At 42.7% G+C, this 21,446-nt stretch overlaps 1 protein-coding gene across 11 annotated transcripts in view; it reads right to left on the bottom strand.

Annotated features, from left to right (window-relative positions):
• LRCH3 (leucine rich repeats and calponin homology domain containing 3) overlaps positions 1–21,446 on the bottom strand; it is a 112,059-nt gene that overhangs the window by 1,629 nt on the left and 88,984 nt on the right. For 8 of the 11 annotated variants that reach the window (XM_072996340.2, XM_072996343.2, XM_072996346.2 and 5 more), the window contains 4 exons: positions 19,878–19,996; positions 17,763–17,900; positions 13,720–13,797; positions 5,220–8,926 (listed from right to left, as the gene is read on the bottom strand). In XM_072996340.2, coding sequence (XP_072852441.2) covers positions 8,726–8,926; positions 13,720–13,797; positions 17,763–17,900; positions 19,878–19,996 — 536 coding nt within the window. In that variant the 3' untranslated portion in view covers positions 5,220–8,725. Of the gene's footprint in view, positions 1–5,219; positions 8,927–13,719; positions 13,798–17,762; positions 17,901–19,877; positions 19,997–21,446 lie in introns of those variants that run through there. The other 3 variants (XM_072996342.2, XM_078389736.1, XM_072996347.2) reach the window with 1 other exon arrangement.

The following is a 21,446-nucleotide window of genomic DNA, read 5'->3' as shown; positions in this document are numbered from 1 at the left end:
GGCGCAGCTAAACATCTTGTAAACAAAATAAAGATACAGGCTTTATGCAGGCTAACAAGACCGAGTGGGTGACAATTCTCAAAACTAGCCTTGGATGAAGTTTGTGTTGCTCAGCAACTAGACAGCCTCACAGAAGTGCACCGTGGAACCTTTCCTGGAAGAGAGAAAGCTGCTGAAATCTGGTACAGGGGGCCTAAAACTAAAGAGATGGCTTTAAAAAAAAAAATCTGGGAGCTAGGCAGAGCCCGTCTTACGTCAGGTGGATGTAGGGATTTGGAGAAAGTAAGCACTCAAGTCTCCGGTGGAAACGACAGGTAGCGTTCGCGGATTTCTGAAAACCATGGATACTGTGGTCGGTGGAGATCTGTGTACGTTTGTGATTGACCATGAAGGTGAATCTGTCTGTTTGTGGAAGTCTGCAAGGCCACTGAAGGGACAGAAAGGCGGAGGGCCGGTCAGCAGGGTCTAGTGGTTGGCAGTTGAGAAGGTCTGCCGTTGACTTCCCTAAATGTGCTGGGCTGTTATGGACGAGACAGCATGACAAGACTCACGCCAACAGAGAGGGCAGCTTGCGGTGCAAGGGCCGGTGGTGCTGAAGTTTGCTGGCAGCATCTTTGCGGGATACCCTCTCCCCATGGGCTTTGGTGTCTTCAATGAAACTCCGGGCTCCGTTCCTTTGAGAGAGTCTGGAAGGGGGCTCAACTCTGCTTCACCCCAACGTGTCCACTCCTACTCAGTGGTTTCTCTTCTAAAAACTAGCGGCCCGCGCCCACCTCTCCCTTGTCCCATTGGAAAGCACTGTGAAAACGGAGTGGGAAGATACGAGAAGGCTCATTTTGTTTTGCCTGAGGAAAATGAGAAGGTTTGGAAGACAACTGGGAAGCCCTGGAGAAACCGAAAACCTAGCGTAGCAGAAGAGGATGAAAGATAAGAAAAGGAGAGCAAAGAGCTTAATCCCAAAAGTAAAGCAAGGAAGTCAAGAGAGGAGGAACCTCTGGTCACTAACCCTGTTTTCAAAGATTATTATTACTATTATTATTATTTCACAATCTCTGCCTTTCCTGAAGAGCAGGGAGACTGTATCTGCAGGGAATAAACACCTCCTTAGACCAACCCAGGAATCCAACGTTTGGCTTTGAGTGGGCCTCTTGGTTTACAAAGAGAAACTCAAACCATGCAGTGGCCCCAAATGTTGGAAAACAAGTGAAGAAAAAAAGAAGTATCCTCGGTATACTCATTTCTGAATGGGAACAAAACGTTCCCTTTCCTGCCTTGAACGTCTCACTGTTTCAACAGCTGAAGAGCACCCTTGGCGTCTCGCGGCAAGTCTTGCAAAGGAAATGAAATGTGTCCCTTGTTGTTTTAGATTTAGGAGCTACGCAGGCACACGAGGGAGGCGACCTGCAGAGTAGCTACGACCTCCCTTTGGAGGGGACCTTCCCCACCACGTTCTCTTCTGTCCAGCTCTCGGCTGAGCTACCAGGAGCCCGTAAGATCCTACCGGGAACAATAACAAGCCAATCAGACTCTGTGACAGGACGTTTATTGAATCAGCATTTAAAAAACAAATAAACCCCCAAGACAAAACCACACATACATACACACACACACACAGACAGGTCAATGGATAAGTTTTAAGGAGTAGGTGGGGTGGGAAATTTTTGTCGTAAGTGTAAATTAAACCTAACTGGTATTGAAAAGGATACTTCATGTGGAAAATGAGCTACAAAGAGTAAAAGCATAAGACATGAATAAGGAAAGGAGGATATTGCAAAAAGCACACATTTCTATGAACAAGAAGGTGTAACTGAGGTCATAATACACATTTAACACATTTATGAATAAACACGACTTAACGTCTATGAATGATCTGCTTCCAATTGGGTGAGCAGAAAATACAGGGGAATAAAAGAATACAGTACACTTTGCTTTTCCTGTTTCACACAAACACAACCCTCTTGTCTCCCTTCAGTGGATACACAGCTAAGAAATTCATGTTTTAACAAGACAGACAAATTGTTTCACTCAGGCACTCAGATTTCTTATAAAATATCCCTAAAAGACCCCCATGTAGAAACAGCTTTGTAAAAATATTCAAAGTACAGTGTTTTAGTAAACGTTTATTCACATCAATGAGGTGTTCTGTTTTCTTGACTAATTCGGGATCCGCTCTGCCCAACGGAGCGGGCGAAGGGCCAAGCCTCACCCCGATCTAAAACTCTGCCAATTTCCAAAGGGGGCAAGAGGGCATCAGCCATGGGATTTCCTCTGAGGAGGATGGACCTCCCTCCATACTTGACGTCTAGGGCTTCCCACCGTTTTCCCCCAGTGCACGCAGAGATCCCAGAAGAGCAGCAGAGTCCGTCTCTAGCAGCAGGAAGGGTAAGGGCACCTCGGAGACAAACTGTTTTTGAGGGATGTGCTTTTGCGGGCCACGGCCTGCTTTATAAGGAACAAAAAAAACCTCTCAAGCTACGCTGAGAACTTCCTCTAGACTCCAGAAGGGCCGAGGGCTGGTTCTTGGCCCAACTGACCATCGCCTGGACCACTGACACTCACTTCCAGCCCCCCCCCCCTGTGTCCAGCACAACATTGGAGACAGAGATGACCTGGCCAAGCAGCCATGGAAGACAAGAGAACTTTCTGGAAGTGGCTTCTAACTTGTTCCTGCACAAAACCTTAAAAAAAAAGTTACTGAGGCTAAAAATGCTGCAAAGGGTAAGACTTGCTTTCCATCCCTGGGGGAACACTGCCCTTTTCCACTTCAACAAAGAAACTGCCTTCCACAGCCGTCCTGGAGCCCATGGCCTGCAAGTCAGAGGGATTCTGTTCTTGGTCACAATCATACCAAGGAGACCCACCGAGAGCTAATGCAGTGTCACAATGAGGTTGAACCCACTGACTCGGCCGACCCCGAGCCAGAAGCTGTAGCACCCCAGCATTCTGCATTTGCTCAGAAAAAGAAATTCTTACTGAGCCTCCGGGTCTTCCAGTCCTGCTGGTGGTGGTGGTGGGGGCACCTTGATTTGGTTATCCTTCCGGATAACCTCCCTTCCTCAGAGGCCAATTCTTTTAAGTCTCCTCCCCATTCCGGCACAGTATTGGTCCTGGAAAGAAACAGGAACCCTCCCACCTGTGAAAACTACAAAGTATGGTTCATAGTAAGCAGACCACTGGATGACCCGTCAGGGTTTTTCCCCATTCTTTCCCAGAAAGAGAAATGAGTGGAAAAAACAACAACACCCCACGTAAGAACGAGGATAAAACTAAGCATGGAAAGGAAGTCTTGCCCTGGGACCCCGACCTGCCATCGTTAGTGCACGTGCAATGAAGGACGGCAGAAAATTCCAAGTCCCCAGCACCAGCAGGATACAGAAAGATGTTTTGACTTCTTAGACAAAACCAACCTTTTCAGATGGTTAAAAAGGGGCCAGAATCATATCCTATTTCCTTCAGATCCTCTTTGAACAGAGGAGGCTAGGGAGAAAAAGTCCTGTGAACTGGGAGGAGGGCATTCTGAAATGGACAGGTTTCAAAAACTGCTTTTCACCCCACCATTATTTTAATGTGATACTTTACTTCGGCTTTGGTATTATGATTAGTAATTCTATTTGTACTATTTCTGCTTCTTAATTATTGTTACAGACTGCTCCTTGGAGAAATACAAGTATAATAAGAAATGGTTGTTGTGGGTTTTCCCAGCCGCGAAAGCCTTCGCGAATACATTACAATAAGAAATCTGATTCCTGCACTGAGCAGGGGGTTGGATTTGAGGCCCATAAGGCCCCTTCCAACTCTATGATTCTACGATTCTAAATGAACAGAGAATACTGCCTCCATCTTTATGGATCAGTGGGTTCTACTCTGGCCTGAAGGAAAGGTGCCTCTAAGTAGCATCGCCTTCAAGGTTACGAAACACATACAAAGGGATGGGATGGCAAGCTGCTCTTGGGAGCCGATATTAGCACTCCCAAAATTCAGAGTTTAAACTGGGGTTTTTAAAGGAAATTGCCCCAGAGACACCAAAAGTGTGTTTACAAGAGCTATCCTTACCCAGTTTAAGACCAAAGAGGGACATCTGTGCATTGGTAGAGTTTTTTAAGAATGTTAATTACTTTGGGAAAAGTTCAACAGGGAAAGTGACCAAAAAACAAACAAACCCACAATTACATAGCAATCTCAGAAATGGGCAGGGCGACGCGTGTGCTAGCAAGACCCTGTCAGTCCCTGTCCAACCCACTGAAGCCTGCTTGCTATCCTGACATCCTCCAGAATCAGGCTGAAACTCAGTGAGAAAATCCTGAATAGCCATCCAGCTCTCTTTCTGGAAATGAAAGCAAGGCGACAGTCCATATATCTCACATAAACCACTAAATATTTGTAACCAATTTCAAGCAGGCAGGGACACATTGGACTGTTCCCAGTGGGGAACCCTTGTTGCTTCAAGGCATACTGAATGCCCGATCTTGCCCCAAGAGGAAAGAGTGGTGGGCCGTTTGTACAAACCCTGCACCTACAACTCAGAACATAAGGGGTACTAGGGCAACAGCTAAGTTTTAACCATATTATGTGTAAACAATGCACAAGGGGCTGCGGGTTTTCCCTGCCCAAAGTAACATAACTTTCCTGAGAAGAAAGGTGTTATTTGCCCTCTGGCAAAATACACATTATTCATCTTTTGCTGAGGAAGGATCTCATGCAAGTCCTCTGCAGATACGGTGCTAAGCTGCAGTGGAAAAGAGCTCAGCTGATCTATGCAGACTTTAGACTGTTCTTTCATGGGCATGACTTTACCAATCCCTGCCTGGTCCTGCCTGCACAACCCACAACATTCAACAAATACTTACAGCCTTTCATAAATTCCTAGTCTCTGCCCTTGGCTCTGCTGATAAGTGTATCTCTGGCTTTCCCATGATTGATCCATGATCACTGCTCTGCTATGACCTTGAGGTTGTTTTTGGAACTCCACTTTCATTGTCTATCCATTTGGCTGATTCCGCCTGTGCTTGAGGCTGGCTTGAATTTCTGGACACAACTTTGCTTAGTCCTGATTTGACCTGGTACTCCCAAGGGGCTACCAGTCAGTTGCAACCTCATCTAAAGCCTGCCCAGCGTTTGTAGCTGGGAACCAAGACCGACTCTTCTACGAGGACTGACCACTCACAATGACCTGCAAATCACCTTGATCTGCCACTGGACCAGCATTATTATTATTATTATTTTGGCAATCAGCACAACAGCTATGAGGCTTGTAAGAAACAGAAGAAGTAGCTCCATAGGCACTCACTATATCCATGCTCGTGGTGCAGGGGCTAAATTGCAGTACTGCAGTCGAAACTCTGCTCACGACCTGGGCAGCTGACTCAAGGCTGACTCAGCCTTTCAAGTTTCTGAGGTAGGTAAAGTGAGTCCTCAGCTTGCAACCTGCATAATTAAAATTATAAACCGCCGAGAGAGTGCTGTGGAGGTATATAAATGGCACACTGTGTTGGCTTTTCTCTGCCTGAATCCTTCTTATGACCAGGACTGTAAATACTAATTGACTAGCTCCAAGGGAGGACAGAAAAGATGCAAAAAAGAGATACTGTGCGTATTATTTCAGCTTCCTGGGAAAAAATGTCATTAAAAAAACAAAACAAAAGAGAAGGAGCTGCCAGCCCTTAAAGCTATGAAGGTATATTTCAGGTCCGGTGACAATACCCTTTGAACTGTGCCGTATTAACACCTCTCAGCATCGATGTCCTGACTATGGAGTTACTTTTTCACATGCAGAGACATGTACAAGAAACCCGTGGTTTCTCCGTTGCAGAGCAGAGTCAGGGAGGAGAAAAGGAAAATGAGCTCAGACACGACATGAATTCAGTAAAGTACTGCTGAAAGGGTTGCCCTTAAAACAGAGAGAAATAAGGCAGAAAAAACAGGCTGGCCTAGCCTAGCCTAGCCTACAGGAGAGCAAATGTTGGCTGCTTCAATCCAAGACTGTCAGAATTGGTATTTGAAGCAGCCCAGCACCGAAAGATACAGTACTTACTCATCGTAAGTGCAGAAAGCTATGTTGTCTGACACTGTAAGGTAGCCTACGTAATTCACAGTGGTAGAGTTGCTGCTGATTACAAGCCTTCCTTGTAAGAAAGAACAGCCGTCAATCACACTGGCTTGCTTTCTGCCTGCCACAGAACGTACTTTGGGAACTAAAACTAAATGCGACAAGGTTACAGCAAGATACCCCTGTGATTTCCACCACCCTAATTGTCTGCATTCACCGTTCATATTCATGTGTTTATAAACGAGAGAAAACACACCAGATATTCCTGCATCCAATTTGTGTTTGAAAGGGTGCCTAAACAAGCACATCCACAAACATGCAAAAAATATAAGGAACCGACGGCTTATTCGTTGTTTCGTTTCATGTGTGCCCTACAGACCAGTGCAAAGGAGCGTGAAAAGCTAAAACCTTCGTTATTGACAGAAGGCCATGAGGCTAAGGCAATTCTAACAGGGCTGCCCTTTGAACCTGGCCTCCTCAAGGCAAGCGGGCCAACATTTGTGCTTTGAGGTTCATTTTAAGAATACTGTAAAGGGATTCCTGAGAAAGGTCAGAGCATGTCCTGTGGACAGACAAAACAGGCAGAAACATCAATCTGGACGGATCCCTGAGCCATATAAAGTGTGCAGAGTCCAAAAGCTGCACAGCAAGGCTGGCTGGGGTCTTGATGCTCTTCCCCCCCAAAAAAGGGTTATTATTAAGTGGCCTTCAGAGGAAAGAGACATGCATGACAGTGCTATTCTACACATGGGACCACAATGAATAAGCAAGATACCTGATTTCACAAGAATTTTGCATCCTGGAAGCCGGTGTTCAATTTAAGGAATTTTTTAAAAAATCTGTTCTGAGCTCAGGAGCAGCAGAAATGGCCTGGAAATATGTGAGGTATTTTCTGGTAAAATCCTAGAGGCCAAGGGCAGGGCTGAGCTAGATTTAGAGTGATTATCAGGTAGGTTAACTTATTTTCCCCATCACTCCCTTTAATTTTTGCTCTCCTTTTCAAGATGAGCACCTTGAATTAAGAATTTTGAAATTAGTCCACCCCTAACCTGAAAATGACATATAACAGGACCCCTAGTGCAAGGGTTCAGCTTGCTTTATGGCCTGTCTGTCTATCTTTCTGATAGCAGCGAATTTATTTAGAGATAAACACACAGGCTGAAATGCTGTCACTTAGCATAGCACGTGGCAACTGCAGATAGGCTCATTTGAATCGACGACACCTAAAGAAGCGGTGGCTTCCACACTGATTCAGTGGCCCTACTCTAGAGCAATGGACTACACTAAGCAACAGGATTTCAGCCACAATGTGAGTAACATTAACAGTGCTGCTACTACAGTGGGAAGCTAAGAAGAGACCGAGATCCAAGCAAAGAGTTTTCACAACTATTCACCTACTGTCCCTAAAATAATAATACTAATCATAAAGAAAGAACTCTTCACTCTAGAAAGCACATGAAATACACTGAGGTTTGTTCTAGGGATGCTGCCTAAAAAACATCTTTATTTGAGAGATTTATGGAGAAAAACTTCCAGTTTTTCTTATAAAAAACAAACCATGCCACACTAAAATACCTGTGCAAAGCTGAGCAGAAGCCCAGGTTACAGTGGGGGAAAGCGTGTCTTCCCAGGGTTTCCTATGACGGGCAGCTGAAGGCAAATATACCAGGCGCTGGGACAGATGCTACTGTAAATACAGCCTGACTGGTAAATATATTTGCTCGCACCAGTCACCCAGTCAGGCCATCAAAGGAAAAATGATAGAGGGAACTCATAAAGATCACTCCTTTGTGCTTAGAAAAATGTGCAGAGTGCGTTCTCCCCCCCTTTCAATCTAAAAAAGAGAAGAAGCAGTCTTTCTCGAGTCCCTTTCTTCAGTGTTGATCATTCAGGCAGCCAGTTGCTTTGAATCATTTCTGCACTGGCTCTAAAAAGTCCCCAATCTTATTTTCTACTAAAGAAAACAGGTTGCTTCACAAATCCAACAGTGGCCTAGAAATGGGAAGCAGTTTTGTCACTCAACACAGCCTGGATGATGCAAAAAAAAAAATACCAGACCTCTGATGCATAGGCTTCTGAAGAATCCTGAGCAATTTCCATGTTTTTTTTCTTTTCTTTAAAAAGCAGTTATATTTCTAACATTTGGAGAAAAATTAGAATCCATAGGTAGAATAATTCTTAAGAGAATAAAAGCAGCCCTTAGGGTGAGGAAGACAGGGGCCTCTTCCATCAAGAGGACGGCCCAGCTCTCTCCGACCTGTTTCCCAAAATCCTGTGAGTTCTGACCGTCAACTACCCATTCACTTTTCACCCATCCACCCCCTCCCAAAACTGGAGAGAGAAGTAACCATCCTGTTTTACAAAAATATCCAGAACTATGCAATTAAAACAAGTGCATACAACATTTCTTTCTGATTTCTACTGACAATGCCAATCTCGTCGTACGGGTGGTCGTGTTTAACCACACGCACGCCCTTTACACGCTTGGATTATTCTGCTAACAGCTAACTCTGACTGGCTAGATCTTAAACTTTTCCCCCCATATCAAGCAGAGAGCAGGTTGCTGGTGGATCAGAAAGAACACAAACACACACACAAACAATTCTGAGCTAAAACACAGACTGTTTACCAACCGCTGGGAAGAGCTGGAGTTAAGTCCATGGGACCCTTGAGCTTTAGTTAGAGGAAAAAGACCCAACGGTAGAGAGCACAGAGCGTAAGCATCAGAGCACAGTAAAATGCTGCAAAGCCACAAAGCTGGGTGGAAAGAGAGACAAGACTGGGTTCTTCTGAATCTGTCCCCAGAGAAAGAAGAGATTCTACTGTCCTTTTAATGCTGAGGTTTAGCTGGAGAATGTCAGAAGGGGAACAGAGTTTGTCCTGTCCAAAGTGTGAGCAGGAAGGGAAAACAGACAGAGAAAAATTAGCGTCAGTCTTATTAGCCATGCAAGCATCCATGAAGTAGTCAAGAAAATGCAGTGTCATCCATTTTTCACACCGGAACTTTCAATTCTCTTACACAAACACGTTTGTTCTTCAAATGTTATTAATTTGCTTGTGAGTGAATACTTGTGCATACGTATGCACACACACATCTACATATACTGTACAGGTGTTTGTGCGTGTACATACAGTACACACATATATATGTGTGTTTGTTCTGGGTCATCAAGTCGGAACTGACTTATAAAGACCCTAATAGGGTTTTATTTATTTATTTTATTTATTATTGGATTTATATCCCACCCTTCTAGACAAAAGTCTACTCAGGGCGGCTCACAACATCAAACAAATAAAAACAACAATTAAAAATAATAATAATAATATGATCAAGATGGGAGAATAAACAACAAAAGCAAGAAAATATAATCAAGAATTGGCGGGAGGGAAGGCCTGCCTAAAGAGCCAAGTTTTTAATTGACTCTTAAAGACCCCCAATGAGGGTGCCAGGCTCTGGTGGCAAGCTGTTCCAAAGTCGAGGGGCCACCACTTGTTCTTTCTTTTCGGGCCTCTCTCGGCATCAGGCTCCTCAGCCGTCTTTCCTGGCTCTGGCAAGTGACTCGAGTAGATCTAGGTGGGAGAAGGCATTCTGCCAGATATCGAGGTCCTAAACCGTTTAGGGTTTTATAAGTAATCATTAACACTTTGAAGACAATGCAGAAACGAATGGGCAGCCAATGCAAAGCAGCCAGAATGGGAGAGATATGCTGGAATTTCCTCGCTCCACTAAGTAATCTGGCTGCCGCAATCTGCACCATTTGAAGCTTCCGCATTAATCTCAAAGGTAGCCTTTTTCAAAGTAAATGAGACACTTAAGGAGTGGATTTTACCAGTCCCACTCCCCCAGTGAATTTCTATGGCCAAGGGGGAGATTTGAATCCTCTTCTCCAGAGTCCTAGTCTATCACTTTATCCACTACACCACACTGAGAGTAACACACACACAAACAGAAAGAGAGAGAGAGAAAGGGAGAGGGAGGGAAGGAGGGAGAGCATATATAAACACACACACACATGTATTCACCCACAAGCAAATAAATAAGTTTAAGAACAAGCTTGCACCAGATGGCCCCTTGTGCTGTTGGAAATAACTGAGATTCCATGTAGATGTCCTTCTTGAGGAACATCCCATGGATGGAATTGAAGATGCACCAATATGGCATTTATGTTTGTTCTGCAATACAAAGCTGGTCTCTGAGTGTAGTAGTATCCTGCACTGGTCCCATGTGTGCCATCAGCAGCAGGTGCTTTATAAAGATTGACCTTTTTGGACTTTTCACTTCTATGCCGTTGGGCGTAAAGGAAAGGCGCACAGCACAACCGCAGCCCAAGGCTGTTCTGTACCAAGCAGGGACCACCAAATCATGTGGGGTTAAACAGCTGGGTGGGAGAGTGGGAAAGGGGTATGGCTTGCTGCAAGATACTACCTCTAGACAACCACAGTTTTTAAAAGATGCCTGATCTGCCCTCTTAAAAGGGTAAGTTTTTCCATTCTGGGCCATATGCAGAAATTCCTGTACATTGCTAATACACAAAACTTTGACAAGAAGAGGTCTACATCCATTTCCGTTCATGTGTGAGTGTCTGAATGCACTCATACTGTATATAGATTGATGTGGGCAGTAAGAATCCCTAACAGTGAAGCGAATGGCACCTATCTTTATTGCAAAAGTATCTGCATACTCTCCAGAGTGCATATATATGAGATAGAGAACAGCCACCAACAGATTCTTTTTTAAAATTTTTACGGTATAATAGGATAAACCACACACGTCTCCAAAGATCTGGAATCTGGGTTTACTTTTCCTTGTGCACAATGTTTAGGAAATCCAGTCACTTAAGATTCTTCAAAGGTTTCTGGGAACACTGTTCCCAAAAAAAGAGCTGAATGGTTGGTTTGACCGGCCTTCAGTACCTCTGGTTGGGTTGAACTCAATGGTCAATGCCACTTACAAGTTTCTGGATCAACATCACAGCAATGAAGCAAATGTCTGACATCTATCTCTCTGGAATCATGCTGTGGCTCCTTTTTCTGTATATCCCACCTGACACACCCCTGCGAACAGACTCAATGGCCCTGAGATTCAGTATGGCTCTTCCGAGGGAGCCACGTCCAGCCCTACCACCAAACCGCCACAGCTTCTGTACTGATGTCCAACCACAACACGAAGCAATAACCTTATCTGACAAGGGCCAGACTATTTGCAACCACTACTTCTGTCCTGTCTGCACCTCTCTGCTTGAGAGAAGCAGGTAAGCTAACAAACCTAGCAAAGCAAATAGTTTTAGCCTTGCCAGATTCACCATTATTCTCCGTAAGTCTTATAAACAGTTTCATATTGCAGAGAGTCTGTCAGAAGTTGGAGCATCGGTGGCTTGATCTAAACTACTTCTTAAGGCCTTTAGTTAAGGCCAAAGGCCATGGCAGTTACTTCGAAAATAAAAAGGAAGGAAGATGAGAGAATGAAGTTTGTTTGTTTTTGTTAAAACATGACATTGGGGAAGACATCTGGAAGACAACAGCAGACAACTCAGTTGCTTCTGCCATGTTCCAATACCATACAAGCGGGACCAAGCAATCTGTCGCTTTAGGTTTTCTTGGATCTCCTGGGGTGTTCAAATGTAGCTCCTAAATCTACTCTGGTTCATTCAAATGTAGCACCTTTTTCCATTCGCCCAAAATCCAGGCCACCTCTTCTATCTTCAGATGATGGCCACAACTGACAGAAAGGCAAGGCAGCTGAATGGCAAATGAGGGGTCAAGGGCCCCTCTGATTTTTGTACACCATTTTGAGAAAGGATAAATGCGACTTGTTATCTTACACTACCGAGTTGGCAGTCATCTAAACGTAGTCATGTGACACACTTTTTGTGACCCAACAGAGTAACGTTACGTTCTTTGTATTTAACAACCAGAGATCTCTGGTCAACTCCACCTTTCAAAAAATTTATAAAAACTTGGTTGTTTAGACAGGCATTTCCATCAATGGAAACCCGTTGAAAACTTCAGCCACAGAATCAATCCTACCGCCTTTTAAATATTTAATGTCTGATTGTTAATTATGTAATTGTTCAATTATGGTTTAATTTTATGATGTTTATATGTTGATTTTATTTTATATTTGTAGTATTGTTTTACTGTTTGATTATACTATGAACTGCCCAGAGTGGCCTTAGACTAGGATGGTATACGTATCAAATCAAATCAAATCAAATCAAACGAATGAATGAATGAGTGAATGGATGAATGAATGAATAAATAATAGCTATTATGACTTTAGTGATGATTTAGAAGTAGAAACAAAAGAGGAAATTAGTCTATTCACAGAAAAGGCTAACATGCTGTCTGTGTAACATAATAAAACCACACAACAGAAAAATATCCAAGCTAAAAAAAGTGGGGGCAGGCAGTGCCAGATTCAAAAAATATAATCAACTGGGCTGCTTTGAGCAAGAACTCAAGCAAAATAAAAACTGACAACTGGGACGGGAAATGCTGAACAGCCTTAATGCCACCTTGAAGGAATCTCTCTTTGAAGTCAGCAGGACAGTGATTTTGGAAGACAAAGTGTCAAGCCCAGAAATGGTCTGCACAGCAAATTAGAATGCCAGCTACTACGTAAGAATTCACGCCTGGATACCTACAATCAGAGACCAGGTTAAAAGTTACTGTCACTCATCGAAAACTAGACTAATCGCTGTAAGAGCTTAGGTCAATGAGAACAGAAATCTTGGACTCTGAGGGAGACACGTGTGAAATACAAGAACGTAATTGTTGTCCGATTTCCCTCAGGGCCAAACAGTTTGTTACAGATACTGCATCATTAGAAGATGGGTTCTGATAGCATTCTAGTTCCAGGCAGACGTTTACATCTGAGCAAAGAGACTTGCAAACCAAGGGTCTGCTTTGCTCCCAAGGACCTTTCATAAAATAAGCTAATTTGCACCCTATGGAAGATGTCAAAACCTCCTGCTATGATAAAAAAAACTCTTGGCACTTAGGAGATTTCTTCATCTAATGACAGGTTATCCGCAATGTACTGGTTTGGCCTTCAGCACAAGGGCAAATGTTTTTTTTTAATTATTATTATGAGTGCTCCCCCCAAACCCGTATGCTAAACCACATCTGGATTCCCTGGCACCCTGGTGTCCACCTCCTTAGATATACGTATTGCTGGGGACCTGGAAATGATTCACTGCATCGCGCATGGTGCAAGCAGAAAAAGAACAAAGCTTACAAACACCAGAATTTTCATCATGGACACAGTCTCCTCTAAGCAAGTATCATAAGGTATGAAACCAGACATTTTAAGTGTGCTAATAACAGATAACATATGCTTCCATGATAATGCTAATAGTGCCCTGCTTTATTTTGTATCCTATTGTCAGTTAGGTGCCTTCTTCAAAAGTTAAAAGACGACAGGAGAACCAGGTCTGAATGTCTCTGTCATGCCTGACTACCAACGTATCGTGCTGGAGCGGGCAATTCTTCCAGGTCACACAGAGGTGTTGGAATAAGCACGAATGGATGATCTTTATCTGTTTTGGTAGCTCAACCCTGAGAAAAGCTTTAGGCATTCTTTATTACTGACAACTCTGATCTAGCCTTATGAGGGACTGGCATCATAAGGGTCCAATGCTGTGCAAATGAAAAACTGGAATTATTTCTCTTACCTGAGGCACACCAATCTTTCGGCAAGCTTCTAGGAAATTTTCCACATTTCGTCTACACTTGGCCATGGTTAATTTAGGCTGCGTAAAAGAGGAAAAGAAGAGTATTTTTCATCAGCAGTGTCTTGACTGAGATCTCTCCCACTTCATCAGCTCCATTCTTTCTTGCCACGTGCCCGCTACACCTACAACGGCTCTCTCCAATTCTAGACTTTTTACTCCTTGTTGTCCAAATACCCTCCTCACTACCCACAATTCATAACATCATCTTCCAAGATGAGGCAAATGCCCAGGTGGCCAGGAAAACTGGAGATCTGGAAACACGCTGTGGCAAGAGTCAGGGTTCTTGTAAAGCAGAATGGCATCGCTCACCCTAGAAAGCAGAGGTTCTAGACTCAAGGTCCACACGCCCCTTTATTATAAGGCATTACAATACTGTTTGCACTTCTTGCGGAATATTGTTCACAGATCAGTTCATCAACAGTTTGCTGCAATGTTTAGAAGATATCTGAAGACATGGATCTCTAGGTACATTGATATTTGATCTTTCCAAGATGACTGGAGAACTGGCTCATGGTTCAGTGCCCTCTCACATCCAATCCAGGGTGGACTGATTTAAATTGCCAAAAAAGATGCTCCCAATTTAAATCAATGACCAAAATCCTATGGCCCTTGGCATAGCATAACCTTATACCTGAAGAAGTTTAGGCAGAGTTTTGCTCAGGCAGTCCATATGTCTGATAGCACAGCTAGCCGCCTAGATTGGTCGCAATGACCAGATAGGTAGGGTATAAATAAAATAAAATAAATAAATAAATAGTTGGGCACCTTATGCCAGTGCAACTGTTTCCTAGACATGCTTTCTACTATGGTGCAAATTTTGCAATGGCTTGCCAACTGTACGTTACACAAGTATAACTATGCAACAAGATTTGGGACATTGGTTTAAATGAGGTTTTCCACAAAACACCTCCAGAGATTTCTTGAACTAGGGTACAAAGTTGATCACCAAAATCTGTAAATTTACAACTTAGCAGAGTAATTCATAATATCTAGGAGGCATATTCAGCCATATTCTCACCCACACAACTTTTTTCCAGTAGTGAATTATTTCTATTTCTACTATCTGGTTTCATTCTTATGACTCTCAGCTTCTTTTTTCCTCCCTCCTCTACTACCTGCTATATTTGCAGTAATCCACGGTCTCAAATTATTCATGGTAAATATAATTTGTCCACATCACTTTTTGGATGTAGTGTGTGATGCATGTTCATTAGTTTCCGTGTTTTTGGATCGAATTCCTCTTATTCATTTTGAGTCCAGCTCGGAATCTAATTACTGGAACGGTTCATGTGTTTATGGCTTTGATCGTATTTCCCCATTTAATTTTGATTTTAAGATTTTCTGCAGTCCTTTGATATATTCCCTTTCTGACAGTTCTTTAACTTTTGTTTGCAGATTGTTATCTGCTTCTAGTATTCCATTACATTTATAATTTTTATCACTTGATATTTTATAGTATCACCATTTTAAAACTCTATTCCATACAGTTTTTGGATCTTGCCACAGTGTACAGATAGAGCTGCGCATTCGTCAATTCCAAATTTCATTTGGTTAGCTTCACTAAATATTTGCACTATGTTTAGCAGTGATCCTGTCTCTGTGGAACTTTTTGCATATAGTTTCAGATCATCAATCTGTAACAGATTATTGATTTTTCCTGCTTGCTCTGAAATATGATAGGCCAATCCAGTTTTATTTAGAATTATTGACATGGAGATTAGTGGAACAGCAATGGTGACAAAGAATCCCCCTGAAATATCCCTCTTTTGGTTTTAACTTCCCCAATTTCTTCACCATGAGCTATTAAGATGGTTTTCCATTTTTCCATGTTTTTCTTGAGGAACCTCTGAATGTTTTTACTAATCCCAAACATTTTAGGCAGGTGTTAATCCAGCTGTGTGGCAATGTCAAATGCCTTTTTATAGTCTCTCCAGGCCATGTTAAGGTTTATTTTTCACTTTTTTGCATTCTTCAGGATCATTTTATCAAGAAGCAGCTGATTTACTGTGGCTCTTGACTTTTTAAAGTATTCTGTTCAGTTGGGTATGGGGAGTTTTCAGTTAAGTATTTATATACAGTGGTGCCTTGCAAGACGGGCGCTCCGTTTAACGACGAATCTGCATTACGACGAGGTTTTTGCGATTGCAAAAGCGATTGCAAAACGATGTTTTGAATGGGGGAATTTCGCTGCGCAATGATTGGTTCCGTTTCGGGAACCGATTTTCGCTTCCCGACGATCAAAACAGCAGATAGTCGGGTTTTCAAAATGGCCGCTGGGTGCTCAAAATGGCTCCCTGCTGTGTTTAGGAGCCATTTTTTGCTGCACAGGCACCCGAAAATGGCTGCCCCTATGGAGGATCTTCGCTGGACGGGGAGTTCTTAGCCGATTGGAACACATTAACCAGGTTTTAATGCTTTTCAATGGCTTTTTTATTTTTGCTTTACGACGTTTTCATTCTACAGTGATTTCGCTGGAATGAATTAACCACTGTATACATCTTGCAAGTACTCCTGTGAGGAGCCTGAACATTGCTAGAAGGCATGTAATTGGTCAATAATTACCAGGTTCATTGCCCTTTGGATGATCTTTTATTATCCGAAATGTGCAGCCTGTTGTCATCCAATCTTCAGTTGTAGAATTCTAAAGTAAGAGTTAAATTGCACTGCTATATGTTAATTGGGACTTGTTAGATGCTTTAACAGTGCAGCTCAACTGGACCCGATGCTCTTCAATTTTTCAGTCTTTACTTGCCTCTTAATCATTTCAGTTGTTATTAAAGTGTGCTGCTGCTTATATACCGCCCCATAGTGCTTCAAGCACTCTCTGGGCGGTTTACAAATTAGTTATGCAGGCTACACATTGCCCCCCCCCCCCCCAGCAAGCTGGGTACTCATTTTACCGACCTCGGAAGGATAGAAGGCCGAGTCAACCTTGAGCCGCTTGGGAGCAGTTTTGGCTGCAGTACAGCAGTTTAACCACTGCACCACGAGGCTCCTTGTTATTACAATATCATCCATTTGTTTTCTTTGAATTTCTTTACAAATGTCTTTAATCCATGAGGCATTTTTGTTACATCTGGTTGGGCTTTCCCAATTTCTTTCCAAAATTTTAGAGCATCATCTTTGCATGGGCCTAATCTCTTTTCTTCTTACTTTTCCTCCTAGTGATTTATAGAATTGTTGGTTATTTCAAAATTGACTATTTTCTCTATATTGTTTCACTTGTCCATCATATCTTTCAATTTTCTTTGCTGTAGCTGTTACCCGCTGTTTTAATTCTTCCACAGTTTCAACAATTGTTTTCCTTTCTGGGTCATATATTTTGCATAGTCTGGCTTTAACTTTTTCATTTTTAAGTTTTTTTAAATCTTTCAAGTATTTTAAGTGGCTAATGTCTGCATGTAATTTGTTTACTTTTCTTTCCAGCTGAATTTTCTGGAATTTGGGGTGCCACGAGTTTTCTGACGTTTTTGCAGCTTGTAACCGAGTTCCATTGTTATTATGGTAGCTGTGCTGTACACGAGCTGGTTTGTTTCCTTTGGTTGGTTGAGATTGTTCTGATGACAACATTTGCTTCATTCAGTAGGTCTTTTACTGGTTTACTTTGTAATTGGTGCAAATTGGTGAGCCTTTGTCCTTCTGCGTTCTGGCTAATATGGGCTACTATTTTTTTCTCTCAGTGATATCTGCTGTTCTTGTCAACTCATAATTTCCAGATTCTTCCATAAGTTGTTCCTCTATTGATACGTTCATCATCGTCATCGAGGTATAATCAATATTATAAAACACTGACTGATATTGTAAAACAGATAGAAGTCTTAACCAAAAACCTAAGAATCTGTTAAATATCAACGTTGTTGTTGTTACTTGACTTCTATCCCAACCATCTAGTGGCAAACCACTACTCTGGGAGGCTTACAAAGGAACATAAAGATGATTAAATAGGTGCTAATTCGATCAAATGCTGACAAAATGATACTTACAACAGCTGGTGAGGGGACGTGAATACTAGGAACCGAACGAGGGCGAACATGATTTGCTAAATGGCAGAGGACTACGCCATCAGTCAGGGCTGCCCCAAGATCACTGGGGAGAGACACCTTCAACCGTGATTCAATGTTCTAAAAAAGGAAAAGGAATAACAGACAAGGCAGGTGTTTGATTACATTACCACGGAAAAGAATGCAACTAGAAATGATGGCAAAGACCACAAATCAAAGGTTCTAATGAATGCTTCCTACAGGTATCACTGGAATGCACAGAGGGTGACTGCTTGTTTTTAAACCCTGATATGTGCCTGGTAAGCTCCAGGTCTCAACAAATATGTTCTGCAATGTGTATGCCACACTGTCTGGTCCTTTCACACATTTTTGCCTCAAAGCCTATTACTATCAACTATATATATACCATCTCTCTCTCTCTCTCTCTGTATGTATGTATGTATGTATGTATGTGTGTGTGTGTGTGTGTGTGTGTGTGTGTGTGTGTGTGTGTATGTATGTATATATATGTATGTGTGTGTGTATACACATATGCACAGGGCTTGAAAACTGCACTCGTCCACTCATCTGTGACGAGTGAAAAATGCTGCTCTATAAGTCACAGCTCCCTACCTGCCTGCCTCCTTCCCCTCTGCCAGTCTCTCTCTCTCTAATCTTGCAGTCCTCCCCTCCCCCCTCCCACTGAAAAAGGAAAACTGCCCTCTTCTCGCAAAAAGAGAGTTCGAGCCATACATATAGCTCTGCAGGAGAATGTATAGTCCCATGCTGGAAAATATGGAGATTCCCTGCTCCCAATTTTAATCGAACGAGGACACATCCTGGGGTGGGAGGGAACCGTGGCTCCTTAAGAGGCCGGGCGCTTTTGCTTTCGGTTTTATTTTTGCTGGAGACATTCAAAAGGCATTCAAACTATAAGCTTCATGACCCCACAGGCACGCAGGTAAGAAAGTGACCCAAGTCTGAGAGTATAAATCAGTGATTCCCAATCCCAATAAATTGCAAGGCTATAGTCCAGTCATGCTGACTGGCATATGTAGGGTGTGTGTGTCTGTGTTTCACGTATCTATTTTCAGCACTTTTTCTTAAGAGCAAATGGTAGCTAAAAATCCACGTAAAAATCACAATTAGAACCACTAATTACAAGTGTCTAAAAACACAAATTGCAAATATCTGCTAAAATGAAATAAAGCAAAATAAAATAAAAACAATACAAGCAGAACATGCAAATATGATGAGGTGCCACGGATGAGAGGCAGATGTGCTGGGAAAATAGGTGTGGAGCTACAGGAGTAAACATGTCGACAAACTGTTTCCACATTAATTTTTGGACATGAGAAGAAACTGCAAGAGAACTCACATTGACAAAATACGTCACACAAGCTGCAGCCCACGCAGCAGTCACAGAACGCTGAGGCTTGGCCCAATGAATGGCTTATGCTGTAAGCATGCAAAACGTTTTAATCCAGAATGCCAGCAAAATCTACAGAACTCCTCAGGGCTAATTCAGCAAAAAGCTTACTGGGTCTATATTTCACCTTCTCTTTCCAAGACTCTGGATCCAACTTTACAACTCTTGCAGATCAAGGAAAAGAACGTTTGAATCTCTAGTTCTGAAAAGGTTCATATCATTTTAAACGACACAGAAGATTAGATGAATAGAAGCCACAGGACCAGTCCATGGGGATGGTCAGGAATAGTAGGATCAAAACCATAATTTTCTTGCACCTCAGTCACCGGCAATTTTCCTAAAGCCCTTTCTTTACTGAATAAAAACAACAACTTATACACAGCAATTTATGCCAACCTGCCCGTAAACTCTTCACTGCAAAAAGAGGAGTGTCAAATCTTGCCTGGCAGCGAGCATCTGCGCGTTGTACATCTGACAGGACACACACAGAGCCCAGCAGGTGGGCAGCTCGTGCACTTACAGTGCAGGGTCACCGCCTTCCTGTCCAGCTTGGCCGCTTCCCAGAGGCATCTGGCTAGGTAGGTGCTATTGGGAACGGACCACAGGACAGGTCTAAATGAACTCCGGGGCCTTCATAGCACGGGGATGATCACCTTCTTCAACAGAGTATAGAAACCTTTCCTACATACTTTCCGCAGCTGTTCTATCAGCGCCACGTCTTCCTCCTGCAGCTCGGAACTATGGTTTTTGCTGTGGTCGTCAGTGCTGTTAGCAGGTGCTGGTGCAGCAGCCGGCAGAGACGCAACAGCTGGAAAAGGAAAGAAATTTGTGAAAATGGAAGCACCGAGTGAGAACCACATCTTGAATTATGCATTTCCATTTCATGCAGTCTGGTGAAGTTTGGGCAGCCTTATGATTACTCTAGGCAAGTAACCTATTTATTAATTCACCTCATTTTTATGCCACCTTTCTCACAAAAAAGTACCACAAGCAGCCCTTGCAGGCAGCTCTTTGCCTTTATTACTTGGCCAAGTGCAGACATTCACACACTGGGTTCGCCACATTATATGGTAACATCCACCCAGAACATCCAGTTTCTCCAGATTTTGAACCACTTCCAAGCTGGCAGATGAAACTCAACTGGTTTTTGCATATTCCAAGCCAAGCACATCTTTCTTCAGAACCATTCGAGATCACAGCTCATTAATCATTTTGAAAGTCTCTTTCTCTGTGTCTGTCACTCTTTTGAGGTCAGCCAGGCAGCTGCTACAAAATGGGAGATTTCTGTGGTGATATCTAAAATGCAGAACTTCCTGTGTACACATATTTATCAACCACCTTTGTTGTTGCCTTTAAGGTATTACTCCATTTTGTTCACTTATATTTGAAATTGCATTTATTCTTTATTTATTTAAAATATTTTTACCCCACCTTTCTCCTTAAAAGGACCCGAGGTGGCATATATCATTAAAAGACAATATTTACGTTAACAGTAAATATACAAACACTAAAAAGGATTAAACAAATACCGTACAAAAAACCCCTATAAACAACATCAAAACACATTCAAAGCAGGAAGACACAACAACCCATTTAAACCCTTCTTTCAGGAACAACTTGCCTGAAAAGGGTCTTCGCCTGCTTGTGGAAGGACAGCAAAGATGGGGCCAGTCTGGCCTCCAATGGGAGGGAGTTCCAAAGTCTGGGAACAGCCACAGAGAAAGTTCTTTCCTGTGTACCCACCAAACACATCTGTGAAGGTGGTGGGACGGAGAGAAAAGCTTCCCCTGGTGATCTTAACACCTGAGCAGGCTCATAAAGGGGAATGCAGTTCTTGAGATAGCTTGGGTGCAAGCCATGTAGGGCTTTATAGGTTAGAACCAACACCTTGAATTTAGGCCCCCTCTTCTTTTACTTCAATTTCAGCTGCAATTTTATGGCTTTGTTGTGTTCCTATCTGCGTTTTAATCTTGTAAACAATCTCTACTCCTGCTATAATGCATATTTCTAAACCTCTTTTTAAAGTTGGACAGTAATAGAATTGAACATAGATGAACATCAGCATGGTGCAACTTTATGTGTTTCTCACAGGGACAAAGAATATGAGCAAGTGTTAAATCACTTCCAGGAACAGCATCAAGTTACAAGTTAAACATGACAGCTTCTGATGAATTTGAGTAAGAAGTGTTCCCCATCCTTTAAAACCCACAACGTTGAAGGAATCAAGAGTTCTTTAAAGGAGAAATAGGGGATGATGT

This window comes from Pogona vitticeps, chromosome 3 (genome assembly GCF_051106095.1).
Source record: "Pogona vitticeps strain Pit_001003342236 chromosome 3, PviZW2.1, whole genome shotgun sequence".
Lineage (NCBI taxonomy): Eukaryota > Metazoa > Chordata > Lepidosauria > Squamata > Agamidae > Pogona > Pogona vitticeps.
Note: the sequence above shows the minus strand (reverse complement) of the source record. Positions and strands in the feature narration are given on the sequence as shown.